At 47.0% G+C, this 17,930-nt stretch overlaps 2 protein-coding genes across 2 annotated transcripts in view; both read left to right on the top strand.

Moving 5' to 3' along the window:
- EIF3L (eukaryotic translation initiation factor 3 subunit L) overlaps positions 1–17,930 on the top strand; it is a 167,478-nt gene that overhangs the window by 77,642 nt on the left and 71,906 nt on the right. The window lies entirely within an intron of this gene.
- On the top strand, positions 4,153–16,040 carry PICK1 (protein interacting with PRKCA 1). Its single transcript, XM_075752704.1, has 13 exons — positions 4,153–4,282; positions 5,342–5,433; positions 6,921–7,032; positions 7,517–7,645; positions 7,769–7,835; positions 9,157–9,246; positions 9,683–9,736; positions 9,836–9,898; positions 10,230–10,363; positions 11,119–11,211; positions 12,200–12,250; positions 13,724–13,868; positions 14,092–16,040. Exons 2-13 carry the CDS (start codon positions 5,393–5,395, stop codon positions 14,334–14,336), a joined length of 1,224 nt encoding a protein of 407 aa, XP_075608819.1. The 5' UTR covers positions 4,153–4,282; positions 5,342–5,392; the 3' UTR covers positions 14,337–16,040.

Below are 17,930 nucleotides of genomic sequence, written 5' to 3'. Positions count from 1 at the left end.
CATCAGGCTCCTTCTCTCTGTATAAGCTTCTGATAATCCTAAATTCAGGACATTTCAGAGGAAGGACAATTAAAATATCCAGAAAAAAAAAAAGTAAAAAAAATTAAATTAATGCACAAAGATACTGCTTTTCATCCCCCCAAAATGTGAAATTTCACTATCCAAACTAAGTCAGCCTGAACTCCAAAGGACAGCAATACCGTGTTCCGCTGAAACTCTATGGGGCAAGCACTCAGGGCTTGGTGCCCCCATGGAGAGGGATATCTCCAGCTTGTCAGCAAAATGAACTGAAGGTACATCTCATTCTGGGAGGAATTTGAATACAGCAATGATAAGATGTACAGGTTGGGAAATAAGCAGTCAGGTCCTTTGTAGCCATGTTTTCAATGTTTCTCACCCCTTCCTCACTAATTTGGTAGCCCCACAATGCATGTGCTAACAGCAAACACCCACCCCAGCGTGTGACAAACCACCTCTGCATGTATGACTGTCCCCTATTCCACCTGAGCAGGGCCACCACCACCTCCCCTTCCCACCTGCACCATGTGGAAGTCCCTGCATGGGTCTGGAGCACCCAGCAGAAGTGTGACAGGGACAGAGTAGGCAGGCTGTGGAGCGGTGGGCAGGGAACACAATCCCCGCACTTACACACTGAAGGTTGCCCCCCAAAACAGACAACATCGCTCTAGGGACAGCAGTCAAGGAGGACGTTAGCTCAGCGTTAGTCATGTTGACGCTAAGCTGACAACAGTAGCAGAAAAGCAGCCAGAAACACGAGATCAGCACAGACCCAGTACAGAGAAATGCATTTGAGTGCCAAGAAGCTAACTGGTCATGCAACGTGTGATCTGCTTGCAGACTCCTTATTACATGTGATGAAAGACAAGCAGAAGGGAGTTTGACTCTTAAAGCCTGGGCTGACTTTTTATGAGTTGTCTATTTGGGGGTGGAAAAATGTCTGTACTTGCAAACTGAGACCTCATGATCCAAGCTGTATTGGTAGACTGTAAGCAGTGAGCCCATTTTTCAGCATAAAGCTGTGTTTCAAATTTTTGACACAACAACTAATCATCAGACCTACTCTTGAAAACGAACAGCTTCCTGGGATTTTTTTTTACACTCTGGCTAGCCTTATTTTTTTTTTTTTAGATAACCCAATTTCATCAGTAATTCATTACTTTTTCCCTTGGGAGGAGGCAATCAGCTGGATTTCTAATATTAAGACAGACATGGCTTTAGGGCACATGCAGATTCATTCTCCATCTCACACAGAGAGAATCCAATCAATCTTAGACATGTTGGAGTGACTGTACACAAAAGGCAGGGTCAGTCAGCATACGCCTACAAAGACCAATGCTTCAGGGACATACCGAAGGACATACAAAATGCGCACACATCACTGGAGCAGCACAAAAGCATGGCACATCAGACCTACAGATTTTGGCCTTGTCAGTGTCAGCAGGTCTGTTGTTTTTTTACCCCAGGCCAGTTCTGCCTCACATCTGTCTTTCTAATGGCAGAAGCTGCCAGGAAAGGAGAAATTCACCACCTGTTTTTTTCCCTTGCTTCTCTAGCAGCACCAGTAGACCCAGGAGAAATGAGGTCCTGGTACTTCTGTTAAGTGGTGTCATGTCCAGCCATGTACAAGGCTCTGAGCAATGATTTATGCAGGTGTTCTAGGTGTAGGGCAAGCTTTTTTTTTTCCCCTTGCATTAAAACAGGAGAAATATGCCACCGCTGCAATCCCAGTATGCCTGAATCCAGGCTCCCTTCCTGCAGCAGCAGTTCTCAGCAGCGCCCACACGATGGAGCTCACCTCTTAGAAATGAAGCCCAGCTGGCTGGCCTGGTGGTCACCTCCTCACGGGGTGACCCTGCAAAGCCCACGGTCACAAAGCAAGGACAGTGTGGGACACCCAGGCCCCTAACCCACTGCACAGAGCGGTGCTGCCGTGGCATGGCACAGACAGCAGGCCCGACTTCTGCCTCTCCTGACGATCTGCTGGGTGATATTTGCTTAATCAGCTCTTATCTGTATTAACGGTCACCTTTGGGGAGGGTTTTGCAGAGTTTCCTCTGTGTTCAGCAGTGCCCAGCTAGCCAGGGGCAATGTAACTGTATCACAAATAAGTCAACCCCCAGTTGTCAATAGCGAAGTTATATGCTCTGAGGAGGACAGATTTTTTAAAAAAATGCATTTCAAAGTAAGTATTTAAGAAGAAGAAAGTTATGGACAGTTGTTTTGGTTCAAGAATTTGAAAGACAGTTATACTGGAAAATGTTTCCAAATGTTGCAGGGTCCCTGCCAGGATCACAGCATTGCAGAATCTGCCCAGTTACATTTTCAGGGTCTCCAGGGATGGATATTCCACCACCTCTGTGGGCTGCTGCAACAGTGCTTAGGCACCCTTATGGTAATTTATTTTCCTTTTATCTAACTAGAATTTCCATGCTGCATCTTGCAACCCTTGTTTCTTGCCTTTTGCTATGCAAAAGCCTTGGGAAGAAACTGGCTCTGTCTTATCTGTATCATCCTCAGCCACAGTCAAATGCTGTTGTACTGCCGAGCCCCAGCGAGCTCCTCACATGTACAGATCAGGGCCTGGCTCATCAATTCTAGTGCTTCACTGATGTAAAACTCCTGTCAGTGTTCAGGGTCAGGATGTCAGTCTCTTCAGAGGAATGCACCTGAAGGACTGCATTTCTCAGTCAGCTTCCCTTCATAAATAAATCACCTCTTAGACCCAGGACTTCAAAGTGATTACTAACTACACGCTCTTGCCCTTGTACTCCAGCATGGTGGGTGGCTTCAGCCAGTGTTTTGATGCGTGCAGTTGAGAGGTTCACGGGGCTGCACACTGCAAACACTAACCACCCTCTCAGCCAGCAAGTGAGGTCATTGTCATTGGCTAGTCCTTGTTCCTGGTCACGGAGGAGTTTTCAATTCAAAGAGCACAGCTTTTTTTTGATCTGCGTCAATAAGTCAGGTTTGGCAGCCTGGTAATTGCTCAGAAGCCAGCAGCAGCTGAAAGAGATGACACAGTATGCAACAGGCGACCGCATTCTTCTGGGAAATGAAAGCATTCTCTCAGTGATGGTGCTATCTTGATGGAGGCAGAAAATTCATTTGAACACCTAACCACCACCCCCCTGACACACATTGCAGAGTAGGAAAACGTGCAGAAGCTTGGCGATCCTGATGTACACATGGCAGTGCAGTGGTTTTGCATACAGCTGTGCTGACTGGCTTCCAAATCACTGCTTCCACAGGTTGCCCCTGGCCTGCCAGCAGTACGGGTGATTGTGCCAACCAGTTTCAAAGCTCTTTGTGTCCCTGCTGTCATCTGAATCATCAGTTCGGGACGTGTTCACATTCACAAAACGTCCTTCTGAAACGCTCCCTTGCATGGGAGGCCAGCACTGAGTATATCTGTACAGGGTACATCACCTTCCATAGGTAATAGCTCTGTATTTTTCCAAGTGACAAGTGCAAGAGAGCGTCTTTTCCTCAAGGTAGGCACACTTTGGGTGCCCCTCCTGGTGACTGAACAGCTGACAGCTTGCCACAATCCACTAATAACAGTGGTAGGACAAGCTATGGCACTGCAGTTTCATGCTGTGCCGTGAACCCTTAAACCTGTTCAGCTCAGTGGTTCCCATCCTCTTCCTCAGCTGCTGCCACCAGTGCAGCTTCCCTGCTGCGATTTACGGAGCCCAAAGGCTCTGCCTCCTGGTGCCCTGGTGACTCTGCTCCTGGTGACTGGGGCACCCCAGAAACCTGAACCAGAGTTGGACGTAGCCCAAAGCCTGGGCTGGAGGCCGCAGGCCCCGCTCCACCATCCTGCCGAGCCCTCCCTCTCTGCCTGCCGTGCTGATGGGAGGGACCCGAAGGCCTCGCGGCAGGGAAGGACACACACACGACACACCCGGAGGACAATTTCCCCCAAGAGCAGCTCTCCGCCGGCCCAGCTCCCTGAACCGGCCCCACCATGGGGCTGAGGTGAGCCCCTGCCCGGGGGAGCCCGAGCGCGGGGCCGGAGCCTGACCGCCACTGCCGGCACCGCCACCGCGCCGCTCTCAAGATGGCGGCAGGAGGGAGCTGACCCCGCCCCCGCGGGTCTCAGTCCCCATGGCAACGCGGCACGACGCGAGCGGAGGGGGGCGGGGTTCCGCCGGGCGCTCGGCTGCTTCCGGGCTGGACCCGGCGGTGACGTGTCGGCGGGCTGACAGCGCCGGGCAGCAGGTGGCGGCGGCGGGGGCCGCGCGCTAGGCGGCCACTTCCGGTGAGCCACGGGACCCCCCGCCCCCCCCCCCCGCCCCTCAGGGCCGCCGCCCCGCGGTTGCCCCGGCGACGGTTTCTGTGGGGGAGGAAGGGTCGTACCCCCCCCCCCCCGGGCTCTGTCAGGGCTCCCCCTCCCCAAACGGCCGGGCCGGTGCCCGGTGTGTCCCCCTCCGGGGGTCTGAGGCCTCTGGCCGCCCAGAGACGCCGCTGTCAGGGCCCAACGCGGAGCCTCCCATGCCGAGGCCTCGCCCCGCGGCCGCCGGGCCCAGCCCGGTGAGAGGGCGGGGGGTGACGGACACGTTCGCAGCAGGCAGCGCCAAAGGGCTGTGCCAGCCGTGCGAGGTCGCTGCCAGGAGGGACGCGGCGCGGCGAGCTGTCGGTGAAGCCCTCGATCCGTCGACGGCCGGTGGGGTTGGATGTGGGGGTAACCCCCTCAGGAGGCCGCCATTGCGGTGTGGGGTAGCATCACCGTACCTTTTGGGTTGCCAAAGGATGAGGGAAACCAAACTGTGTCTGCTAATTACTGTCCGCAATTAAATGGAAAATTAAACAGGAGGGTTTGTGCGTGGGGAAACAATGAGGCTTTTTGTGAAAAAAAGAGTTGCAAAAAGCTTTGTGTAGCCTCCCGAGATAAGACATAAATGTCAAAAAGTGACATAACTTGTTATGAAGTCAAGAACAAAATGATGGAGATGTTTAACAGGCGTTGTGAATAAAACTGGAAATATCTGTAGCAGCTGTGATGTTAGGCAGGTAGAGTGTGTGAAGAAGCAGCTTCCAGAATGGACCATGTTTTGTTCTGTGCTTTGGAAATACTGCACACATGTGGGTTTTGAAACACGCAGCATTCAAACTCGAGGACATTCTCCTGTCTCATTCAGAGCAGAGAATCAGAGACACTTGACATGTTTTTCATCTTCAGTATAAGAACAGAGACCACAATGTGACATTCAGGGGAAAAAAAAAAAAGAGAGGAGGATTGACAGTGGTGACAGGTTGATTCTCTGTTTTCTAGTGAGATCGCTGGTTTATTGGGGTTTATTTTGTTCTTTCTTCCCAGGGAGTTTGGAATAAGCAGTTTTGGGTGAAGAGGCTCCACTTAACCAAAACAATGTTTGCAGATTTGGACTATGATATTGAGGAAGATAAGCTGTGAGTATTTCACTTGTCTTTTGCTGGCTTTTTGCTAATAATAGAAGTAGTCTTTGCAGCCAACACCTAATGGGAATGGATAAATTGACCTGCTCCTGACACCATGTGCTGAAGAGTCAGACCTGCTGTTCAGTGCTGATTTCTTGCTCCTTCTGGGGACTGGGGATGAGGCATCACTATGCTGGTGAGCAAAGGAGAACGCTTTCTGTTGCTCTGCAATGACTACCCTGCATTTCTAATTGCAAAGCAGTGCTGACAAATCTTCTGTAAATCAGTGACCTTAGCCAGAGAAAAAATATTTACAATGGAGGAAAGATAGTAAGAGGCAGGAAGAAGTAGAAATTCATGGATTGAGAGCAGCCCTGAGGAGAAAGACTTGGGGGTGTTGGTTGATGAAAAGCTCAACATGAGCTGGCAGTGTGCACAGGCAGCCCAGAAAGCCAACTGTGTCCTGGGCTGCATCAAAACCAGCATGACCAGCAGGTTGAGGGAGGTCATTCTGCCCCTCTACTCCGCTCTCATGAGACCCTACTTGGAGTATTGTGTCCAGCTCTGTGGTCCCCAATGTAAGAAGGACTGTTGGACTGAGTCCAGAGGAGGGCCATGAAGATGACCAGAGGGCTGGAACACCTCTTCTATGAAGACAGGCTGAGAGAGTTGGGGTTGTTCAGCCTGGAGAAGGCTCCGGGGAGACCTTACAGCAGCCTTCCAGTACCTGAAGGGGCCTACAGGAAAGCTGGAGAGGGACTGTTTGCAAGGGCACGTAGTGATAGAATGAGGGGTAATGGGTTTAAACTGAAGGAGGGTTGATTTAGATTAGATATTAGGAAAAAATTCTTCACTGTGAGGGTGGTGAGGCACTGGAACAAGTTGCCCAGAGAAGTTGTGGATGCCCCCTCCCTGGAGGTGTTCAAGGCCAGGTTGGATGGGGCTTTGGGCAACCTGGTCTAGTGGAGGGTGTCCCTGCCCGTGGCAGGGGGGTTGGAACTAGGTGATCCTTAATGTCCCTTCCAATCCAAACCATTCTATGGTTCTGTGATAAGTGGAGAGAAACTCTGGACTCCTTAGGTCTGTAGGGAGGAGAACACTGGCATTTCCTGAGCAAGTAAAAGGTTCGATGAGATTAGCAATGGATTTGACATGGAGCTCTTGTCTTGCATCTCATTTATGCTGTGCAAGTTTTGCTTTCACTCCAGCACTAAAAGCAGATAAAACACTCTCTAAAACATGATGTTTCCTCAGTGCCTAGTGATGGGTGAGGGTGTCTCTCCCACCTCTAATCCTTGCATGCTATCAAAAAAGATAGCCCAGAAGGTCTTTCTGCTGGCCCGTGCTGATAGACTCTACGGCAGAGATTACATGATGAATTCAAATGTGCCATGCCTGTTATGTTTTCAGTCTGTATCGACTCAGATACCAGAGTTGTTTCAGACACGTGCAGCTCTGCCTACCGTGTTCAGTTATTCATTCACCCTTTCCCATTCTAGGGGGATCCCCACTGTACCTGGGACAGTGACCCTGAAGAAAGACTCTCAGAACCTGATTGGGATCAGCATTGGGGGAGGAGCACAGTACTGCCCCTGTCTCTACATTGTCCAGGTGGGCACTCGGGGAGGAAGAACCATCTTTGTAAAACAGTGTTGGGCAGAGAGATGGGAAGTGTGGAGAGCCCTAAGCTATTTGTTTGTCTCAAAGTGTAAGACATCATCTCACTTTCCAGTGAATAGGATTTCCTTACCCTAGTACCTAGTAGATGTGGAAGAATTTAATTAAGACTTCTGAAATTATCCTTCTCCTTGGAGAGCAAGTTAGAATTCACAGGGGAACAGTGTGACATTCTCACTTGACATCAAGAAATCCTACACTTGAGGAGGTACGTCCTGGAGGCAAGAACTTCCTGAGAGAACAAGATGATCCACAAGATCTTAGTTAGGAAAGGGGAAAATCTGCGGCTTCACTGTGAACAAAATACAACTGAGTTAAACAGGAGGAATGTAATTGTCCCTTTTTTCTTCTTCAGCCCTACATTCACCCTTCTCTTCTGCTTGATTCCAGACTACCTCTGCTTTCTCCTCTCCGCTAGGTATTCGATAACACTCCAGCAGCCTTAGACGGCACTGTAGCAGCTGGTGATGAAATCACAGGAGTGAATGGGAAGTCCGTCAAAGGGAAGACCAAGGTGGAGGTGGCCAAGATGATACAGATGGTAAAGGTGAGAGGTAGGAGGGGGCCACTGGAGCTTCTGGGTTGTAGTTTACGGTTTATTGTCCACTGGTAAAGTAAGCCACTGCTACTTGCTTCCAGCACAGCAGTTTTAGATTTGCTCTTTCTACAGGGAGAAGTGACAATTCACTACAACAAGCTTCAGGCCGACCCAAAGCAGGGCAAGTCTTTGGATATCGGTGAGACTGGTTTCTTTCTCCTTAGAGTGTTAAAGTGACATAGAGGGGTGAAAGATTGGTCCCAGCTAAAACCAAAGTAAAATTCTGGTTCTGTTCTTCCTCTTAACTCAGTCATTTTCAGATGGATGCTGTCAAAGAGAATTACAGGTTTAAAAAAAGCCCTTCCCTGACTTCTTGAAATAGTCTTGGAAGTTAAATCGTGGCTTGACTGTTGTGGGAGACTTGTTTTCCTGTGCTGTATTTAGCATGGATGATGAAACTCAACTAGATAATAATTTTATTTATTTATTTTTAATACATGTAAGTTATGCTGCTCTGTTGAGAGTTTCAGCTGTACACAGAAATGTGTCTATCGAAAAACACTGGTTGCAGTTTCTCAGCGTGGAGAACAGTGATGAAATAGCTATCTACACTGAGTTTTGCACAACCATGAATTTTATGGGAGAGAGGGGAGGCTTTATTTCTAAAGCAAAGCATGCGTTTTGAACTAAGCTTATGCAGCTGTCTCCATTATATGGTCTACCTTTCTCACTCTCCTAAAAAAAAATCCGTGTGTTCTTTTTGCTTTCATTTCTTTTCATGGTGATTAAGGTGCTAATGAATTGACAGAGGTTCAGGAAAATGGTGAGGACTGAGATGGATTTCTGGGGAAACAGCAGTGTGCTGACAATATCATATTTTCCAGAGATGCTGAACACTGTGGCTCCAGCTGAGTTCTTGGGAGCTGCAGGCACTTGGCACCCCTGCAAGTTTGCCTCTAAATAAATATAGCTGAGTCATCTGATTCCAAAGAGGGCATAATTGTCTCTAGTGATTTGCAGGGTATGACCACCAACAACAGAAATGAATTCCATCAAGGGATGACAAAAGGGTTTAACTAAGATCCACAAGATAAAAGTAAGCAAAGGGATAACTTTGAGCATTAAATCCTATTTGTCTGCTTTTAGCCTCATCTCCTGACTTTGGTTCAAGTAATACAGCAAGTAGCATAAGCGAAGTTTAGTTCCAAATATCACAATAGGTAGCTTATAGCAAAGTGATTTATTGGAATATTCTTCCAAAAGAAGTGCAAGAGCTCTATCAATTAAGTATATAGGATGTGAGAGCAGAACAGACAGAAGATAGAAGGTGTGCTATACACAGCTGGACCGAACATCTAGTTTCTATGGTATCTTTTTTCTGCTCACCACCTTAATAGCAAGTTCAGTTCAGACTGGCCAGTTTATTCAATGTCTGAGAAAGTGGTGAAGTATGCTAGCATGCTTTTTGTGCTCATAGAAGTTACTCTGATCCTGGTTTACAACTCTCTTTTGGCCTTTAGTATTGAAGAAGGTAAAGCATCGACTGGTAGAGAACATGAGCTCAGGGACAGCAGATGCCCTGGGGTTAAGCCGAGCCATACTTTGCAATGGTAAGTATTGTCCAGGAGGATATTTTCTTAAGGGAACATTTACTCTCTTCTGCTTACCAACTTTTTATAGTTACTTGTGTGTTCCACATTATTCCTTCATAATTCTTTCCTTCCGCTGTACATCACTGCTGTGATTGCCTCTGCCCTTCCTGAGTGATATATCCTGTCATTGTGGCCACTTAAATGTTAGCTAAGGTCAAATTAATTTAAAGTGGGGACCCACTTAGTGAATGCTGATAGATGATGACACCACACTGTAAAACTAATTGGCAGTTATTTTAAAAGCTCCCTGTGTTGGACTAGGGGACAGAAATTAAGAGGTGAGAGAAATTTGAACCAAAAATATGAAACTGGTGTTTTTCCAGTCAGTCAAGTCTTAACCATGTCCTGGACTTGACTGTTTTAATTTTGTATTCTAATTCTTGTTTCCATTTAGATGGACTAGTGAAGAGATTAGAGGAGCTGGAGAGGACTGCAGAGTTATACAAAGGTAAACTGTGTCATCCATCAGGCACCAGATGGGAGAGAAGGATGCCTCCATTATGTTACAGTGACATGACTTAAATGTTTTTTCTGCCTTCCATCACAGGCTTGACAGAGCACACGAAGAGTCTTCTCAGGGCTTTCTTTGAACTATCCCAGACACACAGAGGTAAAGAACCTTGAGTGAAGGGAGCAGAAATCTTTGACCTCCAGTTTCAGGAGTTTTAGTCAGTACTTAGATGCGTGATTCCCTCACTCAAAGAAAATTAAGTGTTGCAGAAATGAGCTGGTAAGGGCTGCTCTCCTGGCATTGGCAGTCACGGTGCTGACACATGAGACGTTGAAGAAGTGCCCTGCCAACTTCCGGTCTTTAGGGAATATGTAGCATCATTCTGCAGCTTATTGCAAGGTTGTCGGAAGGAGTTGTAATATTGGAGGCAGGATTCTTCTCCAGGGTCAACCTATTCTTTCATCTGTTTGTATTTATTACCCTCCTCCAGCATTCGGAGATGTTTTCTCTGTCATTGGTGTACGGGAGCCGCAACCAGCTGCCAGTGAAGCCTTTGTGAAATTTGCTGATGCCCATCGCAACATTGAGAAGTTTGGGATTAACCTTCTGAAAACGATTAAGCCGGTAAAGAATTTAACTGTAGGAGTAAAGGGTCTGGAGAAGAGGGGAATCTAGAAAGACAGAAGCATGTCTTTGAAGCATGTCTATAAATCATGCATTGTGGGAAGAACTATCTTTGACTTCAGGGAACACTCTTTGTAAAGAACCTAAGAGTTAACGTAGTGAATATATGTTGTCCGTTTGACTTTTGCACATGAGTATATTCCTCTCCTTTTCTTTTGGGGATGAAGGGGTAGTTTGGTCAGTGTAGTCCCTAGAGCCCTTTCCATGATATTGGTACCCATAGTTAAAAGATATCACTAACTTTGAAAGAGTTTAGATAAGCAGTCCAGGAACAATTTAAGGATTTCAATCAATATATTTAAGTGAGAGTCTCCAGAGGATCTGTCTCTTAGTAGAGAGAGGATTAAATGTTAATTTGGGCACCACTTTCAGTGCCGTGTTGGATGGACAGATTGGGTAGTGGGCCTTTGAACTGGGGAGAGTGGTTTCCAGGACCAATTGAAAATGCAACGAGATAATTTGAAAGAAGATGAATTTCTAACACTGGAACCGCTTGCCAGTGACAGTAATGGATGCTCTCTCTAATTGTGGCAATTCTGAGTCAAGATCAAACATTTTCTTTCAAATATGCTCTAGTTCAAAAAAGAGTTAACTCGAGGCAGTCTCGTGACCTGTGCTGGTTAGAAGGTTGCACTTAATGAATTGTAGTCATGCTTTTTGGTCTTAGATTCAGCAACAGGATGTTTCCCTTGCAGATGCTGACTGACTTGAATACATATCTGAATAAAGCCATTCCTGACACAAGGCTGACTATCAAAAAATACCTGGATGTCAAGTTTGAATATCTGGTGAGCTGCTGGGTTTTTGTTGGTTTGGGGTTTTTTTTTAATGCCGATTGAAATTAAGTTTCATAGAATCATAGCCTGAAAGTCATATATAGCCTATACAATTGCATATCCATCCTTCCACAGTCCATGCAAGAATGCATTATTTTTTCCAATTCTTTGTCTACTGCCAAATTACTCAGATTCAGACACCTGCTTTTAACCTACTAGTTCTCATTGGTAAGAAAGGTTGCCCAGAATCCAGATGACTTATTTTCTACATGACCAATTTCCTGATTTATTTGTAGAGTTCCTATGCAACTTATGCTCTTGAACTCCCCTAAATAGCTCTCCAGTTCATATTTTTCAGGTAGTTTTGGATAGTCTTTTCTTTAGTTGAAGTAAACAACTATCAAGTCATGTTTGCTTTCATTTAGACAATCCCCCTTTTTTTTTTTTCATTCTCCATTCCACTGCCCCTTGTTTTCTACACGCAAAAAGGGTAGGGTTGTTAGGTTCATCTGTTCATAGCTGTAGGAATCTATTCCTTTTCACCACTTGAGAGAATTATTTGGAGCTGCAGCCCTACAGCAAGTGAATCTGGCAGCATCTCTTCCCACATCAATCCTTCCCAAAATTCAACTTTTTTTTCCCTTCTTTATTTATTCCTTCCTCATACCTTTCTGGTATTGTGTTTTCCCAAACAGTAGATGAACACAGGATTTTTCTCTTACTAGGCTATACTTATCTAAAGGATTTTAATACAATATAAATATTAATAATATTTAGTTAATAATATAAATATTAAGTGCCTTCTCTCTTCCCCATCATTTTCTGTCCCCATCCCTGATTCCGCTCTCCTTTCCCCAGTGTTCCTACCTGTAGCATTGAAGGAATGCTTGAAATGGTACAACCCTGTAGCTGTGGGTGGTGGTGAAATTGCTTTTAATTCTTAATATTTCCTTCTTGTTTTGCTTTTTTTTAATTTTTATTTATTTTAAATCCTGCAAAGTCTTACTGCCTGAAAGTCAAAGAGATGGATGATGAAGAGTACAGCTGCATTGTGAGTACCAGTACTGTGGCAATGACAACTGCATACTTGGTTTCTGCAGCTTCCCAGTGGAAAAGCACTTCTCTGCTTGCAGGCATCCAAACTAGTGAATGCATCCTACGAATTACATGCATTTGTTCTTAACATATTAGAAATTGGAGATCCCTAAATGCTACCTAGGAAACACTGCCAATAACTGTTGTGAATCACTGGTGCTGTGGAATAGCAGACATACCAGACATCTTCTCTGCAGCTTGTTTGCTTGGTGGTTGCCTGTCTCAGTGTTTAAGTAATATTAGCTCGTGTAAGGAGGATTAAGGTGTAATCTTCACAGATTCCACTTGTGTGTAGTGTACAGCTTATCATTAATTCTGGAGTTGTTTCTGAGAAATGGAGATTTAGCTTCTCTAGCAAAATGCGTGTGAAAGCTGCATTTGTAGATGAGGAAAATTGATTAAAGGATCTCTCTTAGCAGTAGTTTTTTTTGTAAAAATGAGTAATTTAAAATTTAAAAGACTTAAACCCAAACAAACAAACAACCCCCCCCCCAAACTGGCAACTTTCTCCATTAACAGTTTGCTGTCTTTTTTAGAGTTTTACAACTGTAATCCTTAACCGCTCTGTTTAAGATAGTTAATGGCGTCCCCTACATGCTGAATTTCCCTGCATAAAAGTAAGATCTTGTCTTATCCTAGATATTGATCTCAGAGCAGGGCTTTTAATCTTTGGAATGCCTAGTTGCCAGTGCCGGGAAGGAATGGAACTTTCCTAACGCAACATTTAATTGTATCTTTCCTGCTGAATGGGAAGGAAAGAATCCCAGTCTTGGACAGCAGAGTAACATCTTTGGGTTTTGGCATGTGCAGTGTGCATTGCCAAGCCATAGTCAGTAACATAGATTTTTAGATACGTAATGTTTACAGGTGCAAGAGAAGAATGCTGTTTCGCTGACAGACCTAACCCCTTTCTCTCAAAACTATTTTGGGGGAGAGTGTATAGGTCCATCCCTAATGGTTTCCAATTTGGTTTCTGGACAGTTGTAGATATCACAGGGTTCCTGTCATGCAATCAATATAGGGTGAAGCTTGCAGAGGAGGGCAGAATTTTTTTTTTGAGATTGATATAAATTAATATATCCCTCAAACTCTAGATGTGTTTGTTCATAGTGCCTATCTTAATAGTTCAGATTAGAAGCTGTTCCACTTCTCCATGCTGGGTTGAAAGGTGCCTGTCCTTTTGTCCTTGCTTACTAGTGATGCTTTTTTTTACGATGGTTGGTATGTATTTGGGCCTTCAGAATGGCCCCATTGACTGCCGGTTGTTGATGTGGCTCAGTGTTCCTCCTGTTTCGTGCTTTCTGACTGCAGTTCCAGTGAGCTTGAGAGGGCTGTAATAACCCAAGCTCATTGTGAGTTCCCATTGCTAGGCAAACTGTGTGTACAAGCACTGTTGTGGGAGTCTAAAACGGTGCCATATTTTTGGCAGGCTCTGGGTGAACCCCTCTACCGGGTCAGCACTGGGAACTATGAATACCGCCTGATCCTACGTTGCCGGCAGGAAGCTCGCACACGCTTTGCCAAGATGAGGAAGGATGTGCTAGAGAAAATAGAGCTCCTGGACCAGAAACACGGTGAGTACTGCTGAAGGGGTCAGGCAGACATGGCTTTGGCCTTTGTGCTTCTCCATCTCAACTCGAAAGTCTTTGCTGAAGAACCCTTCTGTGGCTGTGCCCAAGACACCTGCCCTCAGGGGCCAAAAGGGATGAAAGTGTAGGGGATTGTATGTAATGCTGGCAAGGGAGGCTTGATCGCAGCCTTCACACTCTGTTTGTTCCCAACTTGTCTCCACTACAGTGCAAGACATCGTGTTCCAGCTCCAGCGTTTTGTCTCCACGATGTCCAAGTACTACGACGACTGCTATGCTGTGCTGCGAGACGCAGATGTCTTTCCCATTGAGGTGGACCTTGCCCGCACTACTCTCAACTATGGGCAGAAGGACACGTACACAGATGGGGCAGAAGATGAAGAAGGAGGAAGCGAGAGAGAGGGTAGCGGGAAGGAGGACGCAAATGGTGAAAAGCTCATTGATGATGCCTGAGTGTGCCGGCATGGCCAGAAGAAAGACTGCAGACTGTTAAAAAAACATGTATTTCACATGGCGATTGATCCTCCGTGACTCTGTATGTCCAGCCTGGGATTCCTCCTCTGCTTTGGGTGGGGGTAGCTGGTTGGATTGGGACCAATCTCTGCTTTCCTCTCTCTTCCCTTGCGTGTTTGCCTGGATATTCCTTTTTCCTCCAGAGACCTCTGCCACCCAACTTGGGCACACTGAGGTGTGAGGAGGAACATCTCCTACCACACTGCCACGTGACACTGCGTGCAGACAGGACACTGCTGAGCGTGTGGGATGCGCCGCTCCCCTCTGACGAGTGGAAGCCAGTTAAGCATCTGGGGATGACTGCAAATGGCAAGAACAGCCCCTTCTGTCCTCCCCTTGCGCTACGGGAAAGTGTTAGCACCAGCATTGTTTTCTTCACCCCACTGCTCGCTGTCTTCAAGCTTTCCATTCTCTGGCCTGTTTTCAGCTTCCTCTGTCTCTTCTGTCTGTCCCCATGGGCTGCAGGACCAATTTTTGTAGGATGATCACTCCCACCACTCCCAGCTCCCTGCACCACTGTTTTTAAGAAACAGGAGCAAGTCCAAACCAGTGCCCAGAACTAGTGGTGGTGCCTGTGACCTGATCACTTCCCCAGCCGAGGGACTAGGGGAAGCTGCCAAAGCAGAGGCTGGTGGAAGTAGTTGCCTGGCATGCTGAGTTGCTGCAACCCTGCTGCAAAGGTTGGGAAGTCTCTTCCCCTGGCTACCATCCTCTTCATAGTCCCTGAGCTCCTTCACGGCTCGTACTGCCTGCGCACTCCATAGCTACACCCCAGGGCTAGAATCCTGCGGGATGTGGCTCTGCCCTTCCCTGCGGGAAGGAATGCTCCTACTCAGCAGAGATGCTGAAGTGAATGTACTTGTCTGGGGCAGACAAGTTCCCGGGAATAACAGCAAAGCTGCATGCATTGCCTTTCCATTGTTGTCCTCTCTTACAGCTCCTTGTGATGGACAATAACCAAATGTCCTTCTTGAGGGAGGATGTGTAGCCAGTCCTGCATGCTCTTTCCTTGTGCAGGTGCCAGGAGGAGCCACTTCAGGACCATAAAGGAGATACCCCATCCTTAAACTAGAGAGAAGAGAGGAAGGCTCATGGAGAGGGGAAGACAAGGCCCGTAGGCAGAGGCTTTGAGATTTTTTTTAGTGCAAAGCATGACTAGCATACCACCCCCTGCGCTCTTCTTTACGCCACCATTTTGAGCTGCCTCTGGGCCAGCCAGAAGCAGCAGCTACATCCCATTCCACTGCAGAAGGGAAGGAGGGAAAGGAAAACTAAGGTGAGGTGCTGCTTTCCTCCTTCCTTTTCTCTTCTCCTTCCTCCATCCCTGTGGGCTGACCCCAGATGCAGACGGCACTTTCTCATTTAGCAGGCGGCACAACTGCCAGGAGTGGTGTGCTTCTCAGAGGCAAGGGTTTTGACTTCTCTGTCGTTACATTCTAGTGGTAGTGAGAGAAGTTATTTAAGGGCATTAATTTATGATCGAGATGTTTGTTTTGTTTTGTTTTTTCTCTTTGATTTGTTTTTGGAGTTTCGTCATCTCCGTGGGTGCCTGGAAGAAAGCCATCCACAGTCAAGCTGCTTTGAAGATTTAAACGGACTCTGATGTACTGATTATTGTCTCTAATAAAGGAAAATCTGACATTTCGTTTCCTGTCCTTCATGGATTTTCTTTAGAGATTTGTTTGCTCATCCTCCATTGGTTTTAATCTTACAATATAATGATGGGAAGATGGGTGTCATGTGCTGGCCATTCTTTTTGTTGCTCATATTGGTGGATAATTTCTATGCCAAGCTGCGGTGGTCACTGCAGCACAGGTTTCCAGAGGAGGAGGCTTATAAATGCTGTAGCAAGGCCAGTCCACGTAATACCAGTTTCTCTGCCTCTCGGCTTCCCAGGGCAACACCAGCCTTGTAAAGCCACTGGTTGCCTCAGTCCTGCCTGGTGGCATCCTTGCACCCCTCCAGGGCCAGCTTCTCCACACAGCTCAGCTGTTGCATCACAAGCTTGAGCTGATGCTTAAATCCCTGATCCTCTTTCAGAGCTGTTTGTTGCGCCAAAATACAGAGCGGTTAAGAGGAACAGAGAAAATGCTTCCTCAGAGCCTGTCTGAAAGCCAACACCAAGTGGAAGGCAGCATCACCAGGTTTTTCGCCACCTGACTGGTGGAGGGGAAGGAAGAGGGCTGGGTATCTTACAGCACTGTCTGTAGCAAGAGCTTGTACCCTAAGGGCTTTCATGTGCTTTTGTGAAAAAATTTAAGAGTGGGAGGCTTGGTGGGAAATGGTGACTGGTGACAGGAAAACAGAGGGGACCTTGTTCTAGTGACCTGCCTGGTGCTGACAAGGGCAGTTGTTTTCACGCCGTGGACCTTAGACCTCTGGGAAGTTGTGAGCCGCTTCTTGGAGCGGGTATCGGTAAATAATGAAAACCCTGTCCCTCAGGCCCGGGCTTGGGGTTGTTGGCGAAAGACCTGCAGAGCAATTTGGTCCAGCAGAGCAGAAACAGTGCTCTTACTTCATGGGGAGCAGAGAACAAGTTGGCAGAGCAGTGAATGAATGCCTACAGGGCTCCATCACCCATGTTGCTGCTTCTCGTTCTCCCAGAGCTTTGCATCTGGGGTTTGTTGTCGTGCTTAGTCTGATTTGGGGTGTTTCGAAGTGAGTTTGAATAGGAAAAAGCCCAAAGTCACCGCAATCAGAGCTGACAATGGTGGTGTTAGCCACAGTGGGACAGCACAACCCCGTGGGTTTTACCCTCTCCCCTCCAATTTCCCGTTCTTATGTCTCTTCTTAAACTGACATTCTTCAGCAGCTTTGCTTTGCTCATCATTTACTGCTCTTTGCTTGGGAGCAGCTCAATGAAACTTCCCTTCACATCCCTGCTCCCCTGCTGCATTAAAATAGCTTTACGGGTCCTGCAGGATTTGCCCATTACCCGTTAATTTGTAGTCAATCCAGTCTGGAATGAAGCACCTATTTTGACGGTCTCGTGAGCTGCCTTCCCTGTAGCCCTCTGCTTAGTTTTTGATCCCTCACTGTAGTCACAGGTTTCCCCCCCCAGGGCCTCTGAGGTGAAGCAGTTCAGGAAAACGGAAGAAAGGGCTTTGGCCAGGGGTGTTTATAAAAGATCCAGTCCTAAAGCAGATTAGGAGTGGTTTAAGCATGCCAGGGAAGGTTGTCCTCTCTCAATCTAGAAATCCACCACTGCAGCAGGGGTGAGGGGGTCATGCTTGCCTTACCACGTGCTCCGACACCCTCGTTAGTGGCACCCAGGGGCCGCGGCTTGTCCTTCTGCCTTACCTTTGATTCCTTTACGTAAGAGGGTTTTCTCTATTTAAAAGGAAAATAGACACATGTCTGGTGCCGTTCCTGCTGAATGGATAATCGCTTGGAACACGGTTATTTACCTGCACTGAAACTCTCACAACCCCCCACCCCCTCCCCCCATGGGGGCTAAGTTGTTCCCTTCACATCTCAACAGGACTCACTTCAGGCTAGATAATTCTCCTGCTGGTGAGGCTCCGTCTCATGGCT

This window comes from Balearica regulorum, chromosome 1, assembly GCF_011004875.1.
Source record: "Balearica regulorum gibbericeps isolate bBalReg1 chromosome 1, bBalReg1.pri, whole genome shotgun sequence".
Lineage (NCBI taxonomy): Eukaryota > Metazoa > Chordata > Aves > Gruiformes > Gruidae > Balearica > Balearica regulorum.
Note: the sequence above shows the minus strand (reverse complement) of the source record. Positions and strands in the feature narration are given on the sequence as shown.